At 43.5% G+C, this 23,126-nt stretch overlaps 1 protein-coding gene across 2 annotated transcripts in view; it reads left to right on the plus strand.

The window, feature by feature from the left end:
* Window positions 1-7,312: 7,312 nt before the first annotated feature.
* TSPAN12 (tetraspanin 12) overlaps window positions 7,313-23,126 on the plus strand; it is a gene marked incomplete at its 3' end in the record, with an annotated part of 45,435 nt that continues 29,621 nt past the window's right edge. For both annotated transcript variants that reach the window (XM_082014194.1, XM_082014195.1), the window contains exons 1-2: window positions 7,313-7,659; window positions 22,690-22,772. In XM_082014194.1, coding sequence (XP_081870320.1) covers window positions 7,594-7,659; window positions 22,690-22,772 — 149 coding nt within the window. In that variant the 5' untranslated portion in view covers window positions 7,313-7,593. The remainder of the gene's footprint in view (window positions 7,660-22,689; window positions 22,773-23,126) is intronic.

The following is a 23,126-nucleotide window of genomic DNA, read 5'->3' on the forward strand; positions in this document are numbered from 1 at the left end:
TGTGTAATTAGATGGAACAACAGAGTGTGACAGCAACTCTGTACCGCAGAGCAACTGTGTGCAGAGCAGCACATTCACCTTAGCTAGTAAGGGAATCTTTTCTGAAAACTTATTTCAAATTCACCTTGACGTCCCCAAAGAAAAACTGCCCTAAGAGATAATTTATCAAACACTGAAAAATAAAGAAGTACCAGAGTTAAAGATGTCTGTGAATCTTTAATCCCTATTAAATTATGATGCTGGCTTTAGTTACACAATCATACACATTTTTCCCCTTGACCCTTGCTTCATTATGTGTAAAGAATGAGCTTTTTAGTACATTCTTTTAGCTTCATTCAGTGTGAGGTCTGTTTACTTTTTTCCATTGAGTCTCAGCTGTGAGGACAGCTGTACATTTCCTGCACGCCTGTTCTGTGGCTCTCAGCACATATATGTTTCACAAACATTCCTCTCCACAACACTTGCCCTGAAAGAAAAGAGTTTCATCATCTCCACCCTACAGCTGGGAGACTCAGGCTGTACGATACGAGTAGCTGAGAATTCAGGCTGATCCAAGTAGTTCACAATGGGTAACATTTCATATTTTCAAAGGGCAGTTCCCAGTAGCTTCAGATACAGTTGTGAACGTTTAAACATTTCTGCAGATCAGCCTGTGAGATCTCAAGCTGGACAACGAAAACGGAGAACAAAATAACCGCCTGGGAAAAATGTGATTAAAGGAACTTGCCACACAGGAACTCCGCAGCGAAGACCAGCTCCACCTCTCCAAAGCAGCTACTGTCCAGTGATGAGATCTCCCTTGCATTTCCCTACGGCAGCGGGGCTTTATGATAAGAAGAGTCATGCAACCTTGATAACTAGCAGTGCTACGGGCACGTCACAGATACTAAAATGTGCTCTTTCCTCATGTGAAAGCCCTTCTTGTCCCTGAAAAGGAAGTGTGGACTGTAATAAACAGGACTCTGAAGATCACCGTGCCTTTCCTTGTTTTTAACTAGAAAAGAATGTCTAGCAAAAACTCTGTCACTCCCATTATAATATCAGGCACCATATATTGAAGAAAACCCACCAGAAAACAATAGAGCAAATTTTTCAAACTGTGTCTTTTAGTGCAGGCTACATCTTTCTGTTGAGCTAAAATCCATATTTATGGAGAGGGGAATAAGACAAGGAAGAACAGGCACTGGGAAGTGCCCTAGGATAAACAGCAAAGAAATTCATTCTATGGCAGGGATAAAACAAGCTGACTCTGTATTTTTCAGGTCCTCTAGCTGGGTTCACCTTAGGAGTCATTTTAAAAAGCCCTGCTCTTTTAAATCCATAAAGTATTCTTTTGCCCGAGCTCTGTGACACACGGCTCACTGACCACATGACATTTTCTTGCTTGCTTCTAAGAAATTCACAGTTATACTGTCTGCTTAAATACTTTTAGTGATTACCTCTGGTAGCAACCTTCCATCTCTCACTGGCTGTGCGTATTTTCTGGAATGGATGGGATTTCCAGACTGTTCTAACAGGGAGTTAACTCCTAATGAGTTGATGCGCACCCCTACTGAGGATTCTCATCTCCTGGCTTGTGTAGCACATCTCAAGACTGTTGACCTAGAAATCACACAGCCAGATTCATCTGTTTCTGATTATCGGACGCAATGTTTCTCTTATTCCTAATATATTAATTTTGATATCAAGGACATATTTTTCCAGCTGAATTTTGGTTCTCACATAATTTGTTTGACATGCAGATTTTTATGCATTTTTATGCTCTTTTTTAAAAAAAATAAATAACGACTGAAAAATGTCAGTTGTTCTTTTTCACTTAGCATTAAGAGCAGATTTGAATTTTCTCATTTCTCATTTTTCTAGCTACTATATGGTATATTATTCTCATTATTTTTAATGTGTATTATTGTTTCATTCCATTCTTTTTCTTGTTCCAGATGCCCTGATTTTGAAGAATCCATGCTCATCCGTACTTATAACCATATTTATCTTCACAGAGAAACACTGAAACACATCGTGATGGATGTTATAACTATTTGGTTGCTTGCTCAAAATGTACTGTGTACAAATTATGTATTGTTTTGTTTTGTTAAGAAGAGTTTTGCTGGCTGTGAAGAGGAAGGCTGTTTGCCTTGCGGCTGCTGCTGCTGTCCTCTAGTTAAAGAAGAAAGAGGAGATTGCTCCCCAGCCAAAGAGTGACCCAGAGGAGCTTCTAGAGGGACAGCAATGGCCAGGACAAGAGACAGAGAGGAAAGAAGTAGAAACATAGAGGGTAACTCAGGTTGGAATGGACTGGCTGTGAGGTCAGATCACATTGCTCAGGAATTTATCCATCTTGGACTCAAATTAAGAGATTGTTGAGGGGAGAGGAGAGCAGATCTGCAGCAAAGCCTCTGAAATGATGGAGAAAAGGAAAATAGTCACAAAGTCCCAGAAAAAAAAATTCTGCTGAGGTGTTATTTCAGTTCAGGCAGCCATGGAAAGTTGCTGAACTAGGAAGCAGGGAAGCCCATTTGCAAAAGCCCATTAAGCCAGAGTGTATTCAAGACTATGATTTTAATTACTTAATCTTCTATTTTTTATTTATTTCAAGTGCTACCTTATTCCAGACTGTTGTTTTCTTGTTCAAGTAAAACCAAGCTCTAGAAACTGGAAGAAGATGGTGTCTTTTGATGTCTTTATTTCAAAAGAAAGAAGGGCACTTTTACCTCATGGTCTTGAGCAATGCTGGGTCCTGTTACAAACATGCATTTACTGGACAGGCTATTCCTGAGCCAACTAGTACACTTTCAGTTTTATAGATGAATATTTGTATATCTGAGAATTTTGTTCTTAAACAAATCTCTGTTCTGCCCTTGACATTAAAGCTGTCATTAAGGAGGGGTATTTGTTGGGCTGACAGTCATAACCAGTGCTGAGGACCAGGCAAGAACCAGGCTTAAAAGCAAGGCAAACCAGACCCTGGAGAAGTTAAGAAGGGTACCGAGCAAAGAGCAGAAAAAGGGAAACGTGGACATAAGGGCTCTAAATGGCTCAGGGCACAAAGGGAAGGAAACTAAGGAAGTCTGAGTCTAGGCTAAAGGAGCAGACAGACCTGGAGCAAAGCTGAGAAAGCTAAGCAGACAGGACCAAAGTACAGAATACTGTTCTGATCAAGTAACACGCTGAGAAAGCAAGACCAAGTGGTGAGATGCCTACCTGAGACACTGAGAAGTCACCGGTTAGCTTCAGAAATCCATTCTCAGAGGTCAGCATCGGCACAGTCAGTCACACAAATTACTCATTGCAGACAGACGCTGGTTACAGAACTTGCCTGCCCAAGAAATACCTGGCAGGGGCTTGCAATTAAAAAGCTATGTATAAAAAGGAATGACTTAAGTATCCTCAAAACTTTACAAATACTGCAAAAATGAAAGAGATCACAGAATTTTCACATCTAACAGACAGTGGCTGGAACAAATGTATTAAAATTAAATCATTAAGAATTGCCCTGGTGCTATCAAAGACGTTTCTAGCTTAGACTAAAATCTTGTAAACAAATCTGTGCATGAACAATTTGCTCATCAGAGTAGACCAAGTTGAGTAGATAGCACACAGAATTAAAACGAGTATGTGCCAAAGCATATCTGCATGTACATTCCTCTCTTCAGTATTCATCTGAGTAATTTTAAATGTTATGGCAGCATATAAAAGGACATTAACTCATTGCTTTTTCAATGATAAAGTTTCCTGCCATTTAGTATCAGGCTATTATCACCTATAAACTTCCAAGCATGCCTAATACTATTCCACTTGATCAGGCTACTCATGTTGTTTAAATTAAAGACACTTGCAGCTATTTGCTGGATGGGTGTCTTTAACATCCACTCCTCTTTTAGTCAGGTGTACTGATGAAGAGGGGCTTATGAGACCTTACTGTAGTATTCATGCAGACATATGTCTGTGAATCCACACTCTTCTAATAGCATTTGAACCTGTTGGCCAATTTCAAACACATTTGACAAACAGGACCTACCTTACAGATACTAAGTTTCCATACATCAAATTAAAAAGGCAGTAAAGCAGAGGAAAGAGAGTTTACTGGTTATTTCCATCCCCCTCCTCTGACATTGATGGAAAGGCTGTATCATGAACACTTCATTTAAGCTTACAGAATTCATATTACAAAACTGTTGTGGATGCCTTGTCTCAGAAAAAAGCCTCACAATTTGTAGTTTATCAGACATTGGAGAATCCAAGCAGGCAATACCAATCCACAAGGCTTCAATAGTTTCCATGCTCATAAATCTGTGTGCTACACATTAAAGAAGAGTTACTTGCTAATAGCAAACTCTAATTTGAAAAAATTATAAATATGAAGAGTTTCACTATTAGACTTCTGTTTGTAAAAATTATTCTCTTGTCTTGCCTAAATAAAATCTGAAGTACTTAGTGTAAAGGAAAACAACAAAAAAAAAGCATGTACTGAAGCAGAATAGTAGCTTCTCTGACTTTTTTTTGAGAGATCAGCTAATACTTTCAGTTTAGTTACTGTTTTGAATGCATGGGAACTTTCTGGGTATTTCTTTCCCAGTGTTGACATCACGGAAATTTCGCTAAGTTTGACAGCCTGGTAGAAAGCAGTATTCCAACAGGACCTTCCTCTGGGCTCTATAGTGTTTGGCAGACATTCATAAATAGGACCTGTTTTCTTTAGGTTTTGAGCAAAATCTGTTCTTGACAATTCATGATTTAGCTAACAGCAAAAGGACAGAAGGATTCTTTAACCAAGTAGGGGATCCTCTTTATGTTTGTGACAGAGTTACTGTAAGAGAATTTAAAAAAAATTAGTCTGAGAGCATCTTATGACCAAGGACCTCGAAGAATGGAAACTCAGAGACATAAAATCTTGGTGTCATTTTTAGTACGATTTTTAACAAGTAAGAGGTCTAAGAGAATGGTTTTCTTTTTCCTCTCCTCAGATTCCTTATGCCCTAGAAGTAGTTCAGCTCTATGCCAGAAAATATCTGAAGCGAGTAAAAGAACTTTTTATTTGCTGTTTTAGGCATGTTTAAAGAAAAATCACTGGGTGTAAGATAATTGAATATTTTTGTAGTGCATTTTTTATAAAACCTTGCTCAGGTATTTGTTCTCTCCCAAGGAACAATTAAGAACACAAACACAACCTCAATTATTTTTAATTTGGTTTATAACAGACTGTATTGTCCTCAGCCAAGGCTGGAGCTCAGTTGTAAACTGACACTATTTTTGTAAACTGGCACGGGTTCACTGGAAATAGCATACCTGTTCAAGATCTGTCTTGCTGACTGTGTTCATGTGAAATCTTCAGTAATAAGAGGAATGACTGGTATGTAAACAGCACAATGAATGTACAATGTCACTTTTTAACAGTGTCTGTCTTAGCTCACTTTGCCTTATTTAGGTATGGAATTAGCAATATTCACTGAAGATTAGAAATATGGCAAACTATACCTTCAGGAGGGGCTCTTGATTCCAGAAAAGTTAAAACTTAAAAAATTTCAAGGAAGAAAAATCTTCACATACCACATTTCTGCAACATTCTTGAGTACTTTCAACTTTACTACCATTTTCACTCCTATAAATTTTGCATAAAATCCCTGTTGCGTGGGATTTTATGTCCATCCATGTTCATTTTACTTTCTTTTTAAGGAGGGATAAATACACCTGAAGAGACTGTCTGCCACCATTCATTACTAACTGCGTGAAATCATGGAAATTAAAGCTGAAGTGAGATCCCATCAACAGCCTCAGCGATAAGCATTTGGGTATCTGGAATTTGCATGCGTTTTCAAGTCATTGTTTCTAGTGCTTCAAGAAACAGATTTTTCTTTGGCCTGACAAGAGCTAGATTTCATCCATTACATCCTTTTTCTCAACTTCCACTAGCAGTTGTTAAAACAGTCTTTATATAACACGTACTGAAGACCATTTTCCTCTTCTAGTTAAGAAATATTTTTCAGTGTATTTTCTTCTATTTTTTGTGACAGTGACACGGCAACACCTTTAAATGGAGTCATGGAAAATTCTTTGCTAATCTGCATATAACCCTACCTTTTAAACTATAAATTTTCCTTTTAAAATACAGAGATATATCTACATTGAAGCAATACAGACGTTAGTAGGCATTTACCACCCGGATCACCAGGTGCACACACACAGATTCAGAGACAGGATGTCTTTTTCCGTTTAGTTGTGGCAGCTGTAAGTACTATGCACAGTATAGGGCAAATCAATGACCGTTTTGCCTAAATAATACCCGCAGATTTTGCCCGTTGCTGGAAGAATTTATTTCCAATATGGCTGCGCTTCTGAATTCACTGCTTAGCGGTGGGGAACAGGCGTCGGGCTGTTGATGACCCAACTCGGGTTTGATGACGCAACAGCGCTGAAATCTTCTGAAATGCCAGTGAAATCTTGCAAAAAAACCCAATGTATTTGCCACTCTGGGCCAACACGCCACGAAAGCGGGGTTTCGTGTATTTCTGCTTGTCTGAGCCCATTGCTTAATGTCTCCCCCGAAGAAAAGAAAGCAAACCGGCCCCCACGCCCCGCCATAACCAGGGTTTGGAGCGTGACCGTCGGTCAGCGGGGAATGCATTTCTGGGGTTGCCCCCTCCGGGGTTTGACACAGAGGCCGAGAGCCAAAACCACCCCGACGGGCGCAGCTCCGCTGAAGGAAACCCACAGTCTCTCCCAGTGAAATTCGGGCATGCCCCGAGCTGCCATTTCCACTCAGCCGCGCAGGTACGTTCTCGCAGCCGGCAGGCCTTACAAACACCGCCGGCCCCCGGCTCCCGGCCGGCAGCGGGTCATGCCCCGCCAGGCCTGTCCCACTCCGTGGGGCCCCGGAGGCGCGAGAAGCGCAGCGGCGGCGCTAGGACCCGTCGGGCTACGGGAGCGGGCGGCGGCGCATGCGCGGAGCCACCGGGGCAGCTGGCTGCCGCCGGGCTCGGCGCAACGCCGCGGGCGGGGACAGCTGCCGGGACCTTCCCCTCAGCGCCGCGCCGGGGGCAGCGCCCGCGCCGCCGGGCATGGGCGCCGCGGCTCCGCGCTGCGCGGCCTCGCCCCGTCCCGATGAGTCCTCGTCGGAGCAAGTGAGCGAGAGGGGCGCCTGGGCGGTAAGTGGCCGCTGTCCCCCGGCCGCCCTCCCCGGGGCAGCGCGTCCCTCCCGGGCGGGGACGGGGCCAGTGCCCCCGGGCCGCGCCTCCTCTGCCCTCAGCCCCGCTCTGCTCCCGGGGCAGCCCGCGGTTTCTCCCTTTTCCACGGTTTTATTATTTTTACTAAATAAACCCTGGCCATCAGTATCTCCGGGAGCGGCGGGAGGAGAAGGGAGGCTGCCGGGTGTGGGCGACCGGTGGGCGCTGCGGGGGTCGCCGGGGGGCTCGGTCGCTGTCGCCCGGGCGCAGCCCGTCAGGGGCCGACCTGCGGCGCGGCTCCACCTGCGAGCCGGTTCCTCGGCAAGGGGGACTGGCCCGGCCCTTCTCCGCCTCTTCCCCTGCAGGGCGCCGGCGGCCCGGCCTCAGGAGGGAGGATGTGGTGAGACGATGGGGCTGTCTCCCGCGGGGGCTCGCCATGGCCAGGGAGGACTCGGTGAAGTGCCTGCGCTGCCTGCTCTACGCCCTCAACCTCCTCTTCTGGGTGAGTGGAGCGACTCGGGCCGGGCCGGGCTCCCGCCGCCGCCCGAGCAGGTGGCGACCTGGCGGCGCGGCTGACGGGGAGCACGGCAGGCACGGCCGCCGCCGGCCGCCGGGCCCCCGCGCTCGGCGGAGGGGTAGAAGTTGCCCGGCTCGGTGCCCTGGTGTACGCCCCGTGCCAGGCAATCCCCCTAAGGGAATACCGATCGCTTTAAAAAAAAAAAAAAAAAGCCTTTGGAAACTAGTTGGAAGTAAAATTAGATTTGGTATTAACCTACTGTTATAAATACACGTGTGATTTTGTGCAGTTATAGCATGTAGAGAGGGAAGCATTCACGGGTGCTGTGGCTTCCTGGCTGGCTGAACTTCAGAGCATCCCGTGGCCCGAGCTGAACTGCGAGCTCTCGCAGGTATGGGAGCAGTCAGCTGCTCTGCAGAGGCCTTGCCCAGAGCCTGCTTTGTGCTTTCAGTGGCCAAATCCTAACTGGCAGATAAGGCCCAGGGTGATTTCTTACTTTTGTTTTCAGCATTTCAGTCAAAGCTGTATTTGTAGTAGCAGGGTTTCTCACTCTCCAGCGTAAGTGGGTGGGATCATCACTTGCTCCTAAACTTTCACAGCCCTGGAAGAACAGCATGATGGAGATTGCTCAGAGTCCTCACTCACTTGCACCAAATAAAATCTGCTTCACCTGAATAATTGAGATTTATGCTAGATAAGTGTAAGGGAACAAAATGGCAAAGGTGTGACATCCAACAACTGTTCACAGCCACTGACTCCTGAGGTGCTGTGGAACTGAATGATGCAGGGATGCTATATGGGCTGGGACCAAGTTTAGTTTATAATGGAATTGAGATGAAGTCCCATGATTACTGAAAATTAAGTGGAGATCAGGATATGAATGGGAGCAAACTGTTAAACAGCATTTGGTACAGAACGGTACTTTTTATATAACGCAAGTGATCTGAAAATCTGTTGAAAGTATGTAGCTTTGTATATTGTGTTTAACAAAGGTGAAAAATAAGTTATTTCTGTAGTGCATGTAGGAATAAAGCCCTTTAATAGGAGATGAGGAAATCTTTATTTTTTTTAAAAAGGATGTGTAATTGTTTCTGACATCATACATGGTTTTCGCTGGATACTGTACAAAACCTAAAAACCTGTATTTTCTTTTAAGATGAAGGTTACCTGGGTTCAGCTGACCTGCGTTCAACTTCAGATTTTTACACATAATGCTGTTAGAGTTGAGTGAACGGACATCTGCGGGGCTGAAAACATCCTGTCCTGCTGTTTGCCTGTTCGCTGCTCTCCTCTGGTTTCCATGATTCCTGCCTTGACCTGTCCTCATTGGTTCCCATTCACATCTTAACTCACTGCTGTCTTTGTTCCCCTTAAACCTACCCTGCTCCTTTCCTTTGCCCTCCATGCTCGTTGCCTGCTGTGTCCCATCAGATTTATTATTCAGTGACAGCTTTTCATAGTTGAAGCAGCCATTTAGGTGGTACCCAAGTTACACATGAAGTCGATCTGTTGTGTGGTGATGGGGGCCTTGATGCTGGAGCTGAGATTCTTTCTTTGTGTAGGAAAGCCTGCCCTTATCTTTGGAGGTGAATAGTGCATTGTGTTGCAGTTCCTCTCTAAGGAGATCAGTGTCTGACCTGGGAGATGTAAATGTGTCTGCCCTCTTTGCTCAAATTTCAAGTTCCTTTCCATGTCAGATTGCTCCTTCCTACTTTTCATTGTTTTGTTTATGTGTTTTTTTCTGTTGTGGACCTCAGGCATGGAGCTGCACAGCACCTTGGAGCTTGGCAGTTGAACAGCACTAACCACGTCTGTAATGCGGTGCTGCTGTTAACTGTATCCATTCTGTATTCCTGTCTAGATCTGGTTTAAAGCGTTCATAGCTAGAAATAATTTCTGATTCTTTAGATTTTGTTGCCCTTTCAATAATGATGTCTCAGATCACCCTTAACTACAAAGTGTGACTTGTTTCCCCTGCCCCGCCCCAGTCATATATGAAAAAGGATCTTTTGAGTCTCTTGTGGTATGAGAAGTCTGAGGGAAGAAAATGGTAACTTCTTATGCTTGTCTCCAAAACATAAAAAATGTCTGTAATTAATCCTCCTAGTGGAGGCCAGGACACTGTAAACTGCACCCAAGCAGCTATGTGAAATCTGCATAGTGCTGAAGCATGTGAATATGTAATTAAATAATAAATGCCAGTACAGCAGATGACTTGCACCACAGATGTTGCAAAGAATTAAAGCTGTCTTCCATAATGTATATTAAATTAAAGGTGTTGGAACTTAAATGAAAAATTGGCCAGCCCATTTGGAGTTACCTGCATTTTACAAAGCAGATGAATGCAATGGTTTTGTTCAAATAAACAAATGAGCAAAAAACCAGTCTGCTTTTACCACAGAATTGTGTGGTAAGAAATAGGATGCGTGGTGGTAGTGAGTACTTAAATGTATTGCAGTTACATCAGACTTCTTTGGAGGGATGTGTGTATAAAAACCTCTTTCTGCTTCCTATCTGGTCCTGTTCAGATGTGTATTTAACAGCTAAATACAAATCCGCTACAAGCTGTTTGTTGCAGTGAAATCTGCCATATCTCCTCATCAGAGCTTGCATTTTCTCCTGTTGGGCTCAGTGGGAATTTTGCCACTGCCTTTTCTGAGTGTCAGAGCATGACCCACGTGTCAGACTTTCGTTGTGATAAGTTTCCCTGGCAGCAGGTACATACCCACTAGTGTGGGGATGGCGACTGTGATTTCCCATTGCCACTGCTCTTCTTTCCATTTGGAAAGCTTTAGCTTGCCTGTCGCTTATGTTAGCGCTTACCGTCATAAATACCAGCCCATGTTATGGGTTGGATGTCAGGAAGTTTAGAGTAGATCAACCCCTTGAAAATGTGCAGCTGTGTTTTCTCCTGCGTCCTTTGCATGGCAGGATCTGTCCCACTGGGTAAAGGCGAGAGCAATGCACGATTCTAGGGTCTGTACAGACCTCTCCATTTGGGACAGATAGATGTGATTCTCTTCAAGCCTCATCTTGGAGGGCTTTACACTTTCTTTCCAAGGGCCATTGCCTCCAAACATCTTCAAGCCGATTGATAACGTGCCCAGTTGCTGTGGCAGTGTTTGGCTGAAAACAGTGAAGATGTGCATGTTGACTTTTTTTAAAATCATGGTTTGACTGAGGGTCCTGGCTGGAATAGGGTGACATTTTCTCCTTGTTTCACTGTGGTGGTGTCCAGCAGTAGGTCTAACCACACATTGTGCGGAAAGGATTGCTTTCTCCCCCAAGCTGAGGGAGTGAAGCTTTTGAAGGCCTGACAAAAACTGTCCAAGAGCCAGTGGTCACCATCAGGTTTGATCTGATTGTCAGACTCTTAGAAGGTAACATTTGGAGTAAGCTTCAGGCGTATTATGTGTGCAACTGTCCCAGTGTGTGTATGATGGGACTCCAGCATTTGTCACTGGCAGCCTGGTGAGGGCAGTCTGCGTGTGAAGTAGTGCATGTGAAGCCCCTTCTAGAAGATGTTACGCATAACAGAACTGGCTAATTTGACCACCAGTCCTGCTGAAAAATCCTAAAATGCAGATGGTTGCTGCAGCACACTGGTGTCTTCATAATTTGGTTGCCGTTGGAGCCTACAGAAGCAGAGAAGTGAGGGAACATCATCAGTCACTCTGCTGCCATCCTTGGAGCTTCTTCAGAGCGCTGCTCCTAAGTGTACAGCTGCGTGCTGCCTATTTGGAAAGAAAGAAACTTTTTTTACAGGGTGCAGCTGATGAGCTGTGATGTGGAATGGTAGACAGGGTTATGTACCTGTGTGTCTGTGAGAGGGAGGCAGGCAATGCTGTTTGTTAACGCTTTTTGTCATTTTTAGCCTGAGGGCTGCTTAGCTGTAAATAATTCATAAGCAATCAACTGGAAGCCCAAGGCTCTGTTTTAGTGGCTCATCCTGTTTTGACAATGGACCAATAAATGTACTGTCTTTACTGCTCCAGGAAAACACTGGTTTTGTGGATGTGAATGGATTGGTACTACTGGAGCTATAACTTGCAGCAGATCTTTAAAGATGTTTTCTTCTTAGGTGGGAATAAATCTGTTGTCAGTGCTCTAATTACTGTTGATTAAGTGAGTGACTCTGGTAACAGACCTGGTTGATACCCTTCTGGAAGCTGTTTCCAAGGTCAATTGAATCATGCATCTGACTGCAAGATGTGTCTTTCAAAGCAACAGGAGTTGCAGTTTCAGCACCTCCTCGGTCTTCTAATTTCCGAAGGGTTTTTTTGGCAGTGCCCTGGACAAGGAATATGCTTCAGACTAAATCCTGCAGTTAACATTTGGTTTTGTTCCGCCATCCTCATGTATAAGTGATCATCACTTCTTAAAGTAATTTATGAGACTGAGAGACCCAGCTTAATTTCTGCAGGTTTCTTATTTTACGCCCTATTTGCAGCATATTATATTCTGGACAGCCTAATGAAAAGAGGGGACCTCTGAAAATGCATGATTTGGTGTTTTGTAGTCAAGACTTGGTGCTTAACTAAGCAGATTATCTTAGTGGTGCTTGAGAAGACATGCTCCTACCGCTTCCTAACTTTCTGTTCTTAGTGGCAATGCTGGTCTTTATTGTCTCTAGATAGCATGTGTCAGACCTTGGAGAAATTTAGTTCCAATGGCTCTACAAACATATTTTATGCAGTTTATGAGACAACAGGGTCTTTCTTGGTGGGGCTTTTCTGTGTCAGCAAGCTCCTGACACTGTTCCAGCTCAGTAGCGGTCATAGATGTAACATGAGCATCTTCATTCATTTTGAGCACTGTATAACTTGTCCGCACAGAAATCCTCCTCACCGCATTTTGCAATGTTGCCATTGTTCTCCTGTACTTTGCTGTGGTCTCTTTCCCAATTAAACCACCTTTGCAAGCATTTCTGCTAGGGAGAGCTTCAGTTGGCAGAACATGTCCAGCCTGTAATGGCACAGGCGTAACACAGGTTATCTGAGGGCAGTGGCCCCTTGGGATTGTGATAGTAGATGCAAGTAAAAGTAGCACAATTTTTTGTCAATTTTCTCATTTAAAAAAAAAAAAGAAAAATATAGCTAGCATGCAGGAAAAAGTCTGTATAGACTTTCTGTCTTGAGAAAAATGCCAGATTTTTTTTTTTTTTTTTCTGATGAGCATGTGAGGCAGAAAAGAGGAGCAGCTGCTCTTGTGCTGCTTGTAATTGAGGATGACTGTACTGTAGTGGCTTGGGCAAATCAAGGTTGTAAGTTGCAGATGACTGTGTCATAGGTGGTAAGGATCTCTTAACTGATGATTAACAGTGTCACTGGATGTTTGAGCCAAGCCGGTGATGTTGCCACATCCTTCACCTTGTGAGGTTTTTCTGCCTGGGGATACGCTGTTTCTGTTGAGCTTTCCTTCACGTACATAGCAATACTATCTAATTTAGAGTATGCGGTTGCAGCCAATAAACACTCCTGGCAGGTAGTGGAAATTGTTTTGCATCTATCTTGAATTTGTGCTTGTGAACAGCAAAAAAAAAATCACATGAAACGAAAGAGAAGCAAGCTTCCAGTTAGTTTTCCTTTTATTTTGAATACTTTGCACACATAAATCTTCTAGTTTTGGCTATGTGTACAACCTGAGAACTTAGAGCAAGGGAATATTAGTGTTGTGCAAGGAAGCACTAAGGCTTGTTGGAAGCAGTGGTGTTGTGTTTCCTTCTTTTTCCAACCTCAAATGTATGTGTTGAATCTTGTAATATTTTGCTTCATTTTTCAAATCTACTGTGACTTGAGAAAGAAATCAGTCTATCCTCCCTTCCTTGCAACCAGATTCTGTGTAGAGGTTGTATTTCTGCTGCTTTCCAACTTCCACTTACATCAGTGGGATTTGCAGATATTTGGAACAAATAGAGTTAGGGAATTTAATTGACTAATAATATCCATTGAAATGAACGCTGCCTGGCTGGCTATCTATAGCAGTGTAATCGTGGGGTTCATTCTAAGCTAACATACTCTGATTTTAGAGACTGCAGTGTAGACATGTGTAATTGAAACCTGATTTTCTTAGCATTCTTGTATAAAGAAAATACCTAAAAGCCATACAAGAACAACTCCGGTGTCTGTGGGATATACAGTGTCTTTTAAAGGAATGTGCTCTGCAGAGCAAGCTACAGGAGGAGTTTTAAAGGACCAGAAATACTTTTAATTCTGGTCTTTGAGAAATCTTTTACTTTTTGATGTCTTTAGGCTGCATTATTTATATACATTAACAGACCACATCTAACAAAGTAGAGTTCAGCCGTAAGTCAACTTTGTATTTATTTCTATATAACTTTTTATCCCATATATATCTTCATAAGTGACATGGCTCATCCTGCATGGCATGTCAACAGTGAATTGGTCGATGTGTATCTGAAAAATGGTCCTGAAAGAGAGTGAGTTGATGAGATGATGGAAAGGAAGAAAAATAACCCCCCACCTTAATGTTAGCAATGACATTAATATGCTTCCTAATTGACATTCAGAAATCAATGAAACCACAAACATTTTTTGGGTAATCCTCACTATTAACTGTGGTGAGCTCACTGCATGTACCTTGAGGATGATGGCACAAACCCGTGCTGTCTAGATTTGAGCCAGTAGTTCAAGGGGTACTGCTCAAACCAGTAAGCCATGATCTCCAGCAAAACTGGGAAGGTCCATCTGGCCTGTAGGTACCTACATTTTTTTTTTTAATTAAATTTGCATCTCTCTGTGCAGGAGATAGCTACACAAATATTCATGAAACCTCAGGCACTGCTTCTGTACCTTGAAGATTTTCCATCATCTCAAGAGTCTGTGGTCGACGCTAGGCAAGGGTCATAGGAATATGGAACAGGAGTTTTTAAATTTCTTGCAGCTGTTTCCCAAGGTATAGGGGACAGTTTAGTTTTGTGCAGTTTTATAGGAATACGGGGTTTAATTAAAAATGCAGGCTTATTTTGGTAATCTTCATGTGCTTATGGGTCTTCATGTACTCACGGGTATTCCTGTGTAAAACAGGAAAGTTAAGTGGTGTACCTACAACCAGCTGATATGTAGGTCCTGTGGATCATAGGAAATATATACTCTTTTTTTCATATTGGTCTTCCAGTTATATGCCCTGGGGTTAAAAAAATTCCTCTGCCATCTGTGAGGTTGACTATTGTCTCTGAACAAAAACAAGTTCTTACACAAAATGAAGAGTATATTGCGTATATGTGAAGGCTTATCATCTTTACGGTGGTGTGGCTTGTGATACATACCTGGACACTTGAGGTCTGTGCATGGCTGCAGATTACCCACAATCAGCAGCGCATGCCTCTGCTTCCCGAAAGGCAAAATGTCTTTTGACAGGGAGATGCTTGCTTCTGAGGGAAGAGTGTCACAAATCATGTCCTAACAAGAAGTGCAGTGCCTAAGTAGTCACAGAGAGGATGGATGCAGAAATATATGCACAATCATAGAATCATTTAGGTTGGAAAAGACCTTTATGATCATCGAGTCCAACCATAAACCTAACACTGCCAAGTCCACCGCTAAACCATGTCCCTAAGCGCCACATCTACACACCTTCTAAATACCTCCAGGGACGGTGACTTAACCACTTCCCTGGGCAACCTGTTCCAATGCTTGACAACTCTTTTGGTGAAGAAATTTTTGCTCATATCCAGTCTAAACCTCCCCTGGCGCAACTTAAGGCTGTTTTCTCTCGTCCTATTGCTTGTTACTTGGGAGAACAGACCAACACCCACCTCACCACAACCCCCTTTCAGGTAGTTGTAGAGAGCGATAAGGTCTCCCCTCAGCCGCCTCTTCTCCATACTGAACAACCCCAGTTCCCTCAGCCGCTCCTCATTAAGACTTGTGCTCCAGCCCCCTCACCAGCTTCGTTGCCCTTCTCTGGACACGCTCCAGCACCTCAACATCCTTCTTGTAGTGAGGGGCCCAAAACTGAACACAGTATTCAAGGTGCGGCCTCACCAGGGCCGAGTACAGGGCCACAATCACTTCCCTACTCCTGCTGGCCACACTAATTCTGATACAGGCCAGGCTGCTGTTGGCCTTCTTGGCCACCTGGGCACACGGCTGGCTCATATTCAGCCGGCTGTCAACCAGGTCTTTTTCCGCCGGGCAGCTCTCCAGCCACTCCTCCCCAAGCCTGTAGCGTTGCATGGGGTTGTTGTGACCCAAGTGCAGGACCTGGCACTTGGCCTTGTTAAACCTCATACAGCTGACCTCGGCCCATCGATCCAGCCTGTCAGGATCCCTCTGCAGAGCCTTCCTAGCCTCAAGCATCAACACTCCCACCCAACTTGGTGTCATCTGCAAGCTTACTGAGGGAGCACTCGATCTCCTCATCCAGATCATTGATAAAGTTATTAAACAAGACCAGCCCCAGAACTGAGCCCTGGGGAACACCGCTTGTGACCAGCCACCAACTGGATTTAAGTCCATTCACCACAACTCTTTGGGCCTGGCCATCCAGCTACTTGTTTGTCAGGTGAAGAGTTTGCCCGTCCAAGCCACGAGCTGCCAGTTTCTCCAGGAGAATGCTGTGGGAGACGCTGTCAAAGGCTTTACTGAAGTCCAGGTAGACAACATCGACAGCCTTTCCCTCATCCACTACATGGGTCACCTGGTCATAGAAGGAGGTCAGGTTGGTTAAGTAGGACCTGCCTTTCATAAACCCATGCTGACTGGGCCTGATCACGTGGCTGTCCTATTCTTGTCCCTCTTTGCTTTTAATATACCCTTATGCTACACAGCTCAGAAGTTGATAAGTGGGTCTGACACTCAGTAGAACCAGCTGATAGATGAACTGTACCTTGACTTGTTTGCATACTTGCGCTCTTGCTTGTTCTCTGTGCTGTGCTGCCGTAGGAGCCCTGCAGTCAACTGCTGGAAAACTTGCTTGCTTCCCCCGGGAGGGTGACCTGTGAGCAGCCTGTCAGTACTCCAGCAGTTGCCTTATTGCAAAGTGTGCAAAATCCAGCCCGTGCCAAACACGGAGCAGGTTGTTAACTCACTGTTGCAGCTGTGCAAGCAAAACCAGATTCAAAGTGCAAATAAGTACATGCTTCAGCTGTTTCCAAGTGGGAGGGGACCAAGGCATAATGCTGTGTAGGAACCTTAGCTAAAACTAAATATTGGTGTGTCTGTAGAATGAGAGATGCATTAGTGGGGAATAGGGGAATTTCCTTTTTTAATAGGCCACCCTTCTTTCTCTAAACATTTAAATGCTTTTGCCAGGTAACACAGAAAAAACAAGACCTCTTGTCCTCCTCTCCCCCACCCTTATGCCCCTCCCTCCTAAAAAAATGTAGTTGTCTGTTTGTCCAGGCATCTGAGTCATCTGTGTTTGTTCAATGATCTGAATATTGAACCTAATTGTGAAAATCCTGTGAAGGCATTGCAGCATGCTCTGTTCATGACCTTGTAGTGATTTACTGCCCCGCACCCTCCTAGCCCCACTAGTAAGTCACAGCTTGGGTTACCCAAATCAATTTTAACTGGAAAATTCTCTCAAAGTTTCTTTCTTCACTAAAATTAAAGGATGTGTTCTGATGAATATTGCCATATCTTGGAAGTAATTTCCTTGGACCTGGAGACCTTTTTCTGCAAAGCAAGTTGCTTTGTAGTGCTGCTAGTCAGCATTTTGTACGGCTTTGGGCCATAGCCTGAAGTTGTTTACGAAATCTGTTAAAATAAAAAGAACAATGTGTGATTTTTTTAATATGGATGATACTTTTAATCTTTCCTCCCGTTTAAAAATGAAGAAAACACTTAAACACTTTGCTCAAATTTGAGCACAGCAACTTCCAGTGTCAAAAATTAAGGTGTTAGGCTGAACGAAAAAAAGTGACAAGAGAATGAAAACAGGTGTGCAAATAATGACAGCAGTTGGCCCTGCTCCCTCCAAGACAGGAATCTGTGTTCATTTATTAATTGAAAATGTAGATTTATTTTCCAGTTTAGGTATGGCCTCAAAGACAGTGTGAGTAGGGGTGTCACAATAAGGGCTAAAAATATATACTTAATAAATAAAAGATGAATTGATATTTTAATTTTGATGCATAATTTATGTAAAAAAATTCCAAAGACAATTTAAACTCTGCTCAGAAATGACCGCTCCTGGTAGTTTGAGTCCATTGTTGGATATTGTAATTCAGTTGTCTGAGAAAGCTCTAGTAGCTTTAAAAACTTCCTGCTATAAATTAGTTTGGAATGTTACTATATTACTGTGTGATCTGCATATTGTTCGTATATAAAAATATAATTTATTAGTTTTGTTTGTTCAGGGTGAAAGTATATTTAAAATAGAGTATGACAGCAGGCAGTTTTGTAAACTCTTCAGTGTCGTATTGATGGCTATATAACATACTGTGGCAGTTCAGAATGAAACCCATAGTTGCTTGTGCAGCCAGCTGCAACAAATAAACATGTTTTACTGCCTACTATCATATTATGTTTACAGCACAGCAGACTGGTTGTCATCAGAGAAGCTTGGATGAAAACTTTCTGGTGAAATGATGTAATTGCTAATGTGGTGAGAATTATTTTAGTAGTTTTATTTCTCATAAACTCGTGTCCTTTCATCTGATGCTTGATATAAATTTCTAACCGCATTGTGCATCTAAATTAGTTACAAAACAATGGCTGAAGTAGGGGCTGCCAGTTTTTTAAGGCTGCCTTTTTTCCATCCTCCAAATCAACCAAGAAAAACTGGAATCAGGACCTTGCCCTTGCCCATAACTCCTTGAAAATCACATGGCAGTGAATTGCAGCGATGTGACTGCTGTACTTTGCTAGTAAGTTTGGATGCACACCAAGGTTTTGGGGGAGTTTGTTACTGTTCCTGCCTACTGAGTGCATGGGCTGAGTTGTACCGCTGGTGTTAGTGTAATTCCTGTGCTGGAGATCTGCCGCTGCCGTAGGTGGTGTGAAGTGGTGGGTGCCTCGAGCCTCCTTGATGTCAGCTGGCACTTGAGGGTGCTTAGCGCTTTTACAGGGCAACACATACGTGTTTTGAGTCATAAGCAGGAGGCTGTGGAGGTCGGGCATGCATGTGTTGTGTTCTTGTTGTCGTTCCCCAGTGGCTATGGAGCAGGTGAGCAAGTTGATTGATCGGTGTGAGTTAGTGCTTGACAATCTTTTGTCGCTAAACTACACATCAGTCATTATTACGCAGGGCAGTCTGGTGTTGCAAGCGCATCTTTCATCCTGCAGAGTGTTCCTGCCCAGAGGCTCACTTTTGCTGATCAGAATGGATATGACTTTTTTCCCAGCGAAGAGCTACCAAGCACTTGATGGGTTATTTGTCGTAAAATATATCTTTTGTAGTCAACTTATTGCTGCATTGCTTTTTTTCTGCAGGCCTCATTGTTCAAGAGGAGCTTCCTGAATATTTGCCTATTCTCTTTCTCCGCCATTCTTTTATGCCGCCCCAGTTTGACAGTGTTACTGACTTTCACGGGTGTGAATCCAGTGTGTCACAGCACTCTGGCTTTCAGGTTATTCAGAGTAATAATTCACTTTGGACTTTCTTCAAAATAAGGCACCTCCCAAGGAATTTGTCAGGTTTGCAGGAGGGCGTTGCATAGGTAATCTGTGTGTAACATCTGTGTAGCAGTGAGGTAAGGCACTGTGTGTATGTTTTTAGAGTAATGCTGAGCTAGCTCTTGTGTTGATACCATACGTGCATTGTAAGCATAGCAGAAGTCAGTAACACCTGAAGGAGTTAATGGTGGTGAGGTCATTCAGGGCACAAGGTGGCTGAGCGGGTGAGCTGTAGCCTGGCTCTCACCGGGGTCATGGAGGGAATTTTCTTGCATGTAATTTACATTCAGCAAGAAACAGTAGTAATTGGCTGTTAGCTATTTATGCTGAAGGAGAACAGTTATGGGGACCTAAATGGCTAAAAGCTTTTTGAATGGTGAGAGACCTTTCATAGACAGCTTGTTCTTATGAACTGAAATAGTGTTCATGTAGTTACATTGTTGGTGAAGGTTATGTTTCCTAGGTAAAGCGAAGCAGTCCTTTTCTTTCAGTTGCTGTCCCTCATAAGTGAAAATGGAGTCATGTTCAATGATAATGGTCATTAAGCGTTTCTGTAGAAGCCATGTAGCCATGTGTTGGCCACAGGTTGGATATGTATCTGCCTAGACTTTCCACTCACTGATTTTATGTGGGCAAAAATACGTGTCTAGGTAGAGAAAACTCAACTTAGGCAGACAGAGCAGAAATAAAAGTTCTTTTCCTTCCTCATCTGCCTTTGTAGTCAAGTCCTTTCTTCTAGCAAACTGCATGATTCTCTCAGTGGCAGGACTCTGCTCATTTATTTTGGTATCTAGGAAGTCCTTTGTCTCCTCTGCCTTTTAGCTGTTTGGTCCATGATCTCCCTGTTGTCTCCGAATAACCTGCAGGCACCAATATCCTTGTGATGACTCTTTTGCCTGACAAATTTTACCGCCACTGAAGAAGCAATCTCTTGCCTTCCTCCAAGGAATCCACCTCCTCTCATTGTTGTACAGGAATGTATTGCTGCATACCGAGGGCTGAAAAGTAAATGAGTGCAGCCCGTGAGAGCGGGGACTAGGCAGTCCACCACTCTGGTATGGGAGGAAGAATATTATTTAGCAAGTGAACATTTTTCTGGTACAGTTTTTGTAGCAGGACCATCAGCTTTTATTAAAAGTTGCTGAGAAGCGTGGTTTAGATGGAATTCTCACTCCTGAGCACCACTGCTATAAAGTAAAGTAACCAAATTTATCTTAAGTGTTTTACTATAAACAGAGTGGAAGTGCAAACTACACTTTCTCTGTGTGTATCAGCAGGCCTTGCAGGGACATGTGGAGGGTTAAAAATGTTTTCTGTTGCTTTTTGACCATAAGAAGGTAGGCTGTCTGCTTGTAGTGTTCTTTACCTCTGTGTTAGAAACATGTCTTTTATTGCTTGTGTGGTATACTTCCTTGATGCTTTCTTCCAAGGAGGTAGCTGTTGTTGAGGAGTTTAGTTAGGGGAAGATTCTAGTTGTCTTCTCTTCCTTTCTCCTGCAGCTTCCTGCGCTATCAATTAAACATAGCAGAAAACGCTCTTTACTCCGACTGTTCCACCAGCAAAAATAGATCCCACAGAGCTCAAAGGACATCTGTGTATGTAGTAGACTTGTAGCATGAACTAGCTTTCAGGACTATGCTTGCAGCATACCGAGCACCCAGTGCTTTTGCTGGCACCACCCAGAGCCAAGGCAGTGCTTGTACTTTGTGCATCAGTTTTGAAAAGCAGAAAGAAGCTGTAGGGTAGCCACTGGAATTTCTCATGAAATTTTAAAGGCAGAAGTAGCCTGCTGTGGGCATGCTGCAGGCAAAGGAGCCCATAAGGACACAGAGGGACTTTTCTTACAGGTTAAGTTTGAACCAGTTAACTTCTTCATAACAACTTTAGGGAAGTAGAAGGTCATGTGAGAAGCTAGCTGTTGGTGGCAGCAGGGGAGGTTAGCACTTCTTACTGATTTAAGAAGCTGTCAGTATAATGCTGAGGTTTCCTGGCATACAACTATACAATGCATGAAAACAGTAATATTCAGGAGAGCCAACATGCTTAGGCATCCCTCCCTTAGCTACACAGTGGTGCTTCTGAAGTCCTGTGCCTGCCACATTCAGCCCCTGAGCTGTGGTTCAGGCTTAGTTTCCCATGTGATACTGATATTCCTGAATTCTCCTTTGGGTGTAATAAACCATCTGAGTTCCCTGAAATGGTTTGAGAAGTGATCAGTGGCATTAGTAACCTTAACTTTGCTCCGTTTTGTAGAACAGCTTAGTGGTTCCCTTCTCTCCTTGAAGGAGCTTATAGCTGCATCTCTTGCCTTCTGTTTGGGGAGCAGTGTCCTGTGTGTGCTGGAGGAGACGCGGTGCCCTCGGGGCCAGAGGGTGGCCCCAAGGTCACTACGCACAGGGTGGGGATGACTGCCGCTGTTACGTGAGCTCTCCTCCAGGAGGAAGGGTGTACTGACTTACCTAGCCCAGTGCAAAATACATGGACAAGTCCCGTGAAGAGTGCCTTGTCCTCTAGCGGTACTTCTGCTCCTGCAGCTGAGGAGCTGGTGCTGTCACGGTGTGGCAGGTATGTTCTGACCACGTCATTCATGTTTGGCTTCTCAAGAAAATCAGAGGCCAGAGCTACTACTGGTAGGTCCTCAGTGTGCTGGAGTGCATGATGGCATCAGGTGACAGAAATCCAGGTCCGCTGAGGTGGTGACAATTCTGGGTAGGTTCAGTCTCAGGGGTTTACATGCTATAGGAGCAGTCCTGGTGAAAGCGTAGTGGCTTTATGCCTCTCAAGTGCCTGGCAGATTAGGTATCCAAATGCTTTGATGATCTGGGGTTTATCATTGAAGTGCAGTGAGTTTTATTGTCGTTTTATGGTTCGGGAAACTGAGGCGTAGTGTTCATGTGACTTTATCTGAACAAGTGAAGGAATCGTATTCTTCTAAATTTGACCCCAAGAGAAATCTGCTCTCCTATGTGTCAGTGTATCAGTACCGTTGTATCATGTACGTGGCTCCAGATTATTCTTCAGTGGCTCTGTACCTGAAGGTGGCTTCATGGTTTCACAGAGGCTGGTGGATACCACCTGTGAGCCCTGAAAGAGTTGCTGATTTTAGCAACATAAACCCTCCCTGTCATTTCTGTGGTACATTGTGCAGTGGTGGGACTTGAGCCAGCACTGGCATCACTCTGCTAGGTGGATGAGAAGGTATTCCAGCCATTAATTATCCATACTGGAAGAGAAGATAAATGTCACTGGTTCCCTAAATACTTGGGCAACAAACCAACTATAAGCATATAGAAGTACAGTTTTGGGGATGGTGTGCCGTTCGGATAAATGAATGCATGAAAGTTGTTACTGATGATTGATCCTCTACTTAAAAAAAATTAAAGATCATTCATAATTTAAACACATGATAAATAACTTCATCTTTTGTTTTTAGTTGATGTCCATCAGCGTATTAGGTGTTTCTGCTTGGATGAGAGACTACCTGAATAATGTTCTCACTTTAACCGCGGAAACAAGGTAATGCTTTCCTTAAACCTATTAATCTGTGTGGATGATTCATTGTGGTATATGTTGTTCATTATGTATGGCAAGTTTCCTAATTAGGATTTCTAAAATTAAGAAGCCTTCAGTTGAGCTAATTATTGTTTTGTTGAAAGGTGTATTTCTGGCATTAGTTGAAAATTAGAGAAGGGGGAAAGATATGAATTTAATCTTGTTTTATTCCTGTGCCTTTCTCTTCCGACAGGGATCAATTTTTGGCCCCTTGCCAACATATGTAACCATATTATATTACTGCTTAGTTTTGAATACTTTATTCAGTCCAGAGATTTAGGAATGCTGTTAGTTTTATTACAGCAGTGCTTATGAGCC

This window comes from Phaethon aethereus (assembly GCF_964289735.1).
Source record: "Phaethon aethereus genome assembly, chromosome: 1".
NCBI classification, from domain to species: domain Eukaryota; kingdom Metazoa; phylum Chordata; class Aves; order Phaethontiformes; family Phaethontidae; genus Phaethon; species Phaethon aethereus.